The sequence below is a fragment of the Ranitomeya variabilis genome, chromosome 2, assembly GCF_051348905.1.
Source record: "Ranitomeya variabilis isolate aRanVar5 chromosome 2, aRanVar5.hap1, whole genome shotgun sequence".
Classification (NCBI taxonomy): Eukaryota; Metazoa; Chordata; class Amphibia; order Anura; family Dendrobatidae; genus Ranitomeya; species Ranitomeya variabilis.
The window spans coordinates 1,088,304,742-1,088,312,993 of record NC_135233.1 but is presented as its reverse complement, the minus strand read 5'-3'; the positions used below and the strand labels follow the sequence as shown (position 1 = coordinate 1,088,312,993).

Here is an 8,252-nt window from a genome sequence, read left to right as displayed (position 1 = left end):
CACATACATACACATATATACATATACATTACATACATACACATATATACATATAGATATACATATATAAAATTATTATTGTTTTGACAATAATTGTATCAGTATGAAGTAATATTGTAAGTCAATAAAAAAGTTACTGATATAATATATAGACAAGCTCAATAAATTAATAAAAAGAACGATAAAATGTACACATAAATAAATATACATAGAATGTACATATATAAAAATATAAATATAAGATAAGCTGCAAACAATTATAATAAAAAATAAGAAATGCATGTGTATTGTAAACATGATATATGCATATATATATGTGTGTGTATATATATATATATATATATATATATATATATATATATATATATATATATATATATATAACAAAACGGGAAAATAAAGGCAGCACTGAAAGGGACCAAGTGAAAAAAATGTAGTTGTATATACAGTAAGTGTAGAAGCATATATATTGTACATAAATTGTTAACATACCATATATGTGTATATATGTATATAAATACTATGTATGAGTGTATGTATAGATAGCTAGATATATAATAGATTGATAATAGATAGATAGATAATAGATAAATAGATAGATAATAGATAGATGATAGATAATAGATAGATAGATAATAGATAGATAGATAGATAATAGATAGATATAGATAGAAATACTCATATATATATGAATAATATATGACAAAAAATATAGTAGCACTGAAGGGGTCCAAGGGAAAAGAACTGGAGTTTTATTGAACCGCCTAGGAGGACAATTCAGATACAGTAGCTAGCAAACAGAAAGATTTTTTAAAAAAAAGAAAATAATGAATTAATCTCAAACACCCTAAGAATAAAAAACAATCAAAATCACTCATTTTGAAGGTCCTTTATGTATTTTATTATACAAAAAGCAATCTAAATTAAATTAAATATTTATGGATCCTCCTATATACATCATTCAAAATACAAGTCAATGTAAAATATATCCGTTTCCTAATAAATGTTCAGATGCATTTCCCAGCATTGCAAAACCATCTCCACTACCTCTAGTTACCCCCAATGGTAGACAGTGACAACAGGGGTTAATTACAAAAAAAAACAAACAAAAAAACGAACAGATACAAACGAAAAAGGTCACATCTTTATTGGAGGAAAAAAAAAACAAACAAACAAAAAGAACAAAAAAACAAACAGATTATATTGTATCACAATTCATTCTTCAGTGGGTGTATAAAACAGGGATTTATGTGGGAGGATAATCAGAACCTGGACCTGGGCTAATGACCAGCAGACTCTATCTTCCCACAGTTCTGTATACAGCAGGTATATACTGAGGGATAGACATTAATAAGTGCCTGCACCTTCCTTATCATATCTGACCAATCACCCAGGGACTTGATTGCTACAAGGTCTCTTTTCAGAACAGTTTGTTAACATTCCATCCGGATACAAGCATAGGATCATCTTTATGTACAGGATTTCCCTTCTTTTGGTGCTTTCTACCAAGATCTAGGAGGACTGTCTCCATGTGAGCAGTGAGGACAGTCACAGTGAAGACACAACCCTGAGGATATACAGTGAGTCTCCTTAGCTTAATGATGCCAATAATACTGCATGGACTTTACAGGTTCATATAGAAAAAGTGTCTAGGAAACGCTGTAGCTGTTGTAATATGTCGCAGTGGCATCTGCTAGGACAGAGATGAGGCTGGTGGTCTCCTGGGGTTGCAGGTCTACAGCCTGAGACACCTGGATATGTCCATTTATTGCCATTTCACAGGACTCCTGTATAGAGGTATTTAAGTATTGGTCAAACTCATTTCTGTCCATGTCTGCCAGGAGTTCTGCTTGACTGATGTGCTCTATGCTTTCATAATGTGGCTGATCAGGTGGAGGAGACAATTGACCAAGATGGGCATGATGGTGGTAATTATGGGGGAGAGAGGAGTGATGATGATAGCCAGGGTTGAAATAGGTTGGTGGACAGTTTGCTACAGAAGGTATCATGGCTCCCCCAGACTGTGCCATTGGCATTTGGCTCAAGTGACTACAGAGGATGGGGCTTCTGGTGTACTCAGGTTGGTAAGTGGGCCCACTGATGCGAGGATGGTGGTCTTCAGGGCAAGAAGATGGATAAAAACTCTGCTCTTGGTCAATGACATCCAGGGGTGACATCTCTGGTGGAGTTGGAAGCCCATAGGGGTAGGACTGGTCATGTTTGTTGCCTGCACTCTGAGTCTCCCTGTAGCTTCTGATGTCCTGCAGACCTGTCCCTGAAGGATAGCCTGGGTTGTCCTCTTTATCTCCAGTTGACCTGCAGCCCCTGTTATCTGGCACAGAGTTCTGGTCCCTGGAGAGACCATTGACCATAAATCCAGTTTCCACTCTTTTACAGATCCGTTTGATCTGCTTCTTCCTCCTGGGTCTGTACTTGTAATTGGGATAATCCTGCATGTGCTGGACCCTCAGCCTCTCAGCTTCTTCCACATAAGGTCTCTTCTGGGAAGGGGAAAGAGCTTTCCAGGATTTTCCTACATCAAACAGGACACAAAAACACAGCCATTAAGATACAGGATGTGGCAGGAGGATGTGCCCATCAACAGGCCAGGTGTGAGCTCATAGGAAAACTGCTCCTTACATCCAAGATTTGCAAGAAATGCTGAGATTTCCTGATCGGTCTGAACCTACTACATCAAACAGGCCTTGTGATGATCAGGACAGATCAGGGGCAAAGACACAGGACCAATGCTGGTCAAGGTATATAGCAATACTAAGATACACATAAGGTAAGAGAAATATAATGACATTAATAGCAACTTCCTCCCTGTACCTTATGATCAACAAGCAATTAATTTACAAATAATAAATTAATAAAAAAATAGAAAATAAATAAATACTGTGAAAACACATAATGGGCATAGAATGACCTTTGCTGATTATATATATATATATATATATATATATATATATATATATATATATATATATATATATATATATACACATATAATACTAAGATATATATGCATATTTAAATATATTATATAGTAAGATAAATATAATAGCATTAATAGTATCTCCCTTCCTGTACCTTTATGTTCAACAAGCAATAATTTTACAAAGTTTACAAATAATAAATTAATGGAAAAAATGGAAAGTAAATAAATACTGTGAAATCAGCCTTTGCTGATCATGGTATATAATAAAACACACACACATATATATATATATATATATATATATATATATATATATATATATATATATATATATATACACATATATATATATATATATATATATATATATATATATATATATATATGTATATCTCAAAGACAACCTCCATTGAGGAAGAGAAGGAAGTTACTATATATATATATATATATATATATATATATATATATATATATATTATATATATAATTACATTAATAGTGACATCCTTCCTGTGCCTTTATGTTCAACAACTATTTTACAAGTTTACAGATAATAAATTAATGCTAAATAAATAAATAAATAAATATATATATATATATATAGATAATAAATACTGTGAAAAGTGCAACAAGAACATTTAATTAATAGGAAACCTGCTGTTTAGATTAAAATTTGTAAAAAAAAAAATACTGAGATTTCTTGATCTGTCTAAACCTAAAACAACAAATGGACCCTGTGATGATCATGACAGATCAGGTCTTAGACACAAGACATTTGCTGATGTGTTTCATATTCTTAGTATATCATTTTATGGTATATAATAATACTAAGATACATTTCAGGTAAGATAAATATAACGTTAATATTATCTTCATTCCTGTACCTTTATGCTCAACAAGCAATTGTTTTACAATGTTTAGAAATAATAAATGAATGCAAAAAGAAAGAAAATAAAGAAAAACTAACTTAAAATAAATAAAATCTGTGAAAAGTGCAACATGAGCATTGAATGCCAGCAAGGCTAATGGGAGCCATGAGACATTTCCGGAGAGGTGGAAATTGTCAGAGTACAGTGGAGGCAGATAAGGCGTCCTGGGGCCCTGCTGTCTGCAATCAGAGGCTTCCTCCTAATTCCCTAGGTCCAATGAGTCCTAGATACAAAGCTGCAGAATCCCCGGGCAGGAGCAAACCTGACTGCAGCTAATCCTTCCTGGGAGGGAAAGTTCTCCCACAGATGGGCAGGAGTCATACTATACATTGTCAGTGCTCACTTATAGCATTATTTCTTCTATTATTAGTAATAATAATTTACTACTAACCGTGAAATCAAAAAGTCGGACCGTGCGGTATGAACAGCGTCTTATTAGCACATGAAGGAATGCGACAAATCCCTTCACTGCCTCATTAAACAGCAATATCTAAAGCTTGGGGTTTTTTTTTAGAAACTCCTAGGTTTCTCATCTTAAAGCTCCTTGCCTGTACTGATAGGAGTTGCTGGAACTTGAGGTTCTTGCTATAATAGTTGGGCTAAATCGCAGCCGTTAATTTATAAATAAATCAGTTAGATGCGACCAATTCCGATTTCATCGCGTTCACATATAGTGCAATCTTTTTGGATTTTTTTTATGATTCGCTTTAAGGATTAATTATATTATCTATATATAAAGGATTAATATTTGATCACTTTCTCTGCACATCTTTAAGTGAAATCTGACTGTATGTTATCATTCTAGTAATGTAAGCTCTGGAGGACAACATGATATAATAATAATAATAATAATAATAATAATAATAATAATAATAATAATAATATTGGGGACATGAGGGAGGACACATCTTGCCCACGTCTTACCCAGCATCTTGCTGAGCTCGGCATTGTGCAGGTCCGGGTTCTGCACCGCCAGCCTCTTCCTCTCGTCCTTTGCCCAAACCATGAAGGCATTCATGGGTCTCCTGATGCGGGTCTCCGAGCCTTTCTCCCGGGGAGACCTGTGAGGAGACAGTCCATCTGAGAGGTCTCCATCCAAGGTGGAACAGTCCAAACCATCAGACCAGGAGTAAGATCCCATCAGAGCAGTCATGTCTTGTCTGTCTCAGGTTGTTGGGTTTAGTGCACTGGGAGTTGACTGATTTGCTTTCTTGCTTCCTTAGACTCCAGATTCTCCACCTCACCCTCTGTCTCTCTCGTCAGAAGACACTCCTTAAAGAGTGTGCACACAGTTCCTAGCAGCCCGGTGTATTTATCAGCTCTTAAGAACAACTTCCTCCAATGGCTATAGTCTTCTCCAAGCCCAGCTCCACCCAAGAACTCTGAAAATATGACACAGGCTCACCTCTCCAGCCCCAGGCTGTAACTGCTCTCACACCAAGACAACATGCTTCACCCAGTACACACACTCAGCCTCTAAGAGACACCACGTACCTCACACCTCCCCCTCTAAATACACACAGTACTATAGGCAGCCATACACCCAGCGCATTCTAGAAAGCAACAGTCATAGCAAAACCTGCATCCCCAACACACCAAGAGGCACCAAGATACCATACATCCCCAACATACTAAGAGGAACCAAGATACCATACATCCCCAACACACCAAGAGGCACCAAGATACCATACATCCCCCAACATACTAAGAGGAACCAAGATACCATACATCCCCCAACACACCAAGAGGAACCAAGATGCCATACATCCCACAACATACTAAGAGGAACCAAGATGCCATACATCCCCCAACACACCAAGAGGCACCAAGATACCATACATCCCCCAATATACTAAGAGGAACCAAGATACCATACATCCCCCAACACACCAAGAGGCACCAAGATACCATACATCCCCCAACATACTAAGAGGAACCAAGATACCATACATCCCCAACACACCAAGAGGCACCAAGATACCATACATCCCCCAACATACTAAGAGTAACCAAGATACCATACATCCCCAACACACCAAGAGACACCATGATACCATACATCACCCAACATACTAAGAGGAACCAAGATACCATACATCCCCAACACACCAAGAGGCACTAAGATACCATACATCCCCCAACATACTAAGAGGAACCAAGATACCATACATCCCCCAACACACCAAGAGGCACCAGGATACCATACATCCCCCAACATACTAAGAGGAACCAAGATACCATACATCCCCCAACACACCAAGAGGCACCAAGATACCATACATCCCCCAACATACTAAGAGGAACCAAGATACCATACATCCCCCAACACACCAAGAGGCACCAAGATACCATACATCCCCCAACATACTAAGAGGAACCAAGATACCATACATCCCCAACACACCAAGAGGCACCAAGATACCATACATCCCCCAACATACTAAGGAACCAAGATACCATACATCCCCAACACACCAAGAGGCACCAAGATGCCATACATCCCACAACATACTAAGAGGAACCAAGATACTATACATCCCCCAACACACCAAGAGGCACCATGATACCATATATCCCCCAACATACCAAGAGAAACCAAGATACCATACATCCCCAAACACACCATGAGGCACCAGGATACCATATATCCCTCAACACACCAAGAAGCACCAAGATACCATACATCCCCAAACACACCATGAGGCACCAGGATACCATATATCCCTCAACACACCAAGAGGCACCAAGATACCATACATCCCCCAACATACTAAGGAACCAAGATACCATACATCCCCCAACACACCAAGAGGCACCAAGATACCATACATCCCCCAACATACTAAGAGGCACCAAGATGCCATATATCCTTCAACACACCAAGAGGCACCAAGATACCATATATCCCCCTACATACTAAGAGGAACCAAGATACCATATATCCCTCAACACAACAAGAGGCACCAAGATACCATACATCCCCAACACACCAAGAGGCACCAAGATACCATACATCCCCCAACACACCAAGATGCACCAAGATACCATACATCCCCAACACACCAAGAGGCACCAGGATACCATACATCCCCCAACATACTAAGAGGAACCAAGATACTATACATCCCCAACACACCAAGAGGCACCAAGATACCATACATCCCCAACACACCAAGAGGCACCAAGATACCATACATCCCCCAACACACCAAGATGCACCAAGATACCATACATCCCCAACACACCAAGAGGCACCAAGATACCATACATCCCCAACACACCAAGAGGCACCAGGATACCATACATCCCCCAACATACTAAGAGGAACCAAGATACTATACATCCCCAACACACCAAGAGGCACCAAGATACCATACATCCCCCAACACACCAAGAGGCACCAGGATACCATACATCCCCCAACATACTAAGAGGAACCAAGATACTATACATCCCCAACACACCAAGAGGAACCAAGATACCATACATCCCCCAACACACCAAGAGGCACCATGATACCATACATCCCCCAACATACTAAGAGGAACCAAGATACTATACATCCCCAACACACCAAGAGGAACCAAGATACCATACATCCCCCAACACACCAAGAGGCACCAGGATACCATACATCCCCCAACATACTAAGAGGAACCAAGATACTATACATCCCCAACACACCAAGAGGCACCATGATAACATATATCCATCAACATAATAAGAGGAACCAAGATACCATACATCCCCCAACACACCAAGAGGCACCAGGATACCATACATCCCCCAACATACTAAGAGGAACCAAGATACTATACATCCCCAACACACCAAGAGGCACCATGATAACATATATCCATCAACATAATAAGAGGAACCAAGATACCATACATCCCTTAACACACGAAGAGGCACCAAGATACCATACATCCTCCAACTTTCTCTACACTTATGACGTGTCACCCATATTTGATCTATACTCACTAGGACTACCACATGTCGCAAACACCATCTACACATCATTCAGGACACAGGGTATCAAACGACCTGACCCCCAATTATACACACAACCTTTCACCCAGGTGCCCACACCATGAAAACACACACCCAACATACAGCTGCACATATTAAATCTGATGCTTTCCCCAACACACATGATGGGAATCCTCGGCCCCATCACCCATCCTGCAGAGATGCCCGGTCCTGGCACACACCAGATCAGCATGTATTATAATTATTATTATTATTATTATTACTATTATTATTATTTATGTACAGCAATAGACTGCACTGAAAGTGCTGCTCAGTATTTATATAAAGTGCCATTTATAGAACATGTGCAACTGCTCATATTATGGACCAACATAGAGAAAGTCAAAATC

The 8,252-nt window shown here is 38.8% G+C and overlaps 1 protein-coding gene across 1 annotated transcript; it reads right to left on the bottom strand.

Annotated features, from left to right (window-relative positions):
• Nucleotides 1–881: 881 nt before the first annotated feature.
• On the bottom strand, nucleotides 882–5,158 carry SOX7 (SRY-box transcription factor 7). Its single transcript, XM_077291717.1, has 2 exons — nucleotides 4,795–5,158; nucleotides 882–2,533 (listed from the first exon to the last, which is right to left on the bottom strand). The coding sequence occupies exons 1-2, from the start codon at nucleotides 5,021–5,023 to the stop codon at nucleotides 1,650–1,652; spliced, it is 1,113 nt and encodes a 370-aa protein (XP_077147832.1). The 5' UTR covers nucleotides 5,024–5,158; the 3' UTR covers nucleotides 882–1,649.
• Between the last annotated feature and the right edge of the window lie 3,094 nt (nucleotides 5,159–8,252).

What these genes read in the sequence shown, in the direction of transcription:
- SOX7 (XM_077291717.1), bottom strand. Translation starts at nt 5,023, where the DNA reads ATGACTGCTCTGATGGGATCTTACTCCTGGTCTGATGGTTTGGACTGT. An exon ending in CGAGCTCAGCAAGATGCTGG is followed by an intron (nt 2,534 to 4,794) that starts GTAAGACGTGGG and finishes TGTTTGATGTAG; the next exon opens with GAAAATCCTGGAAAGCTCTT.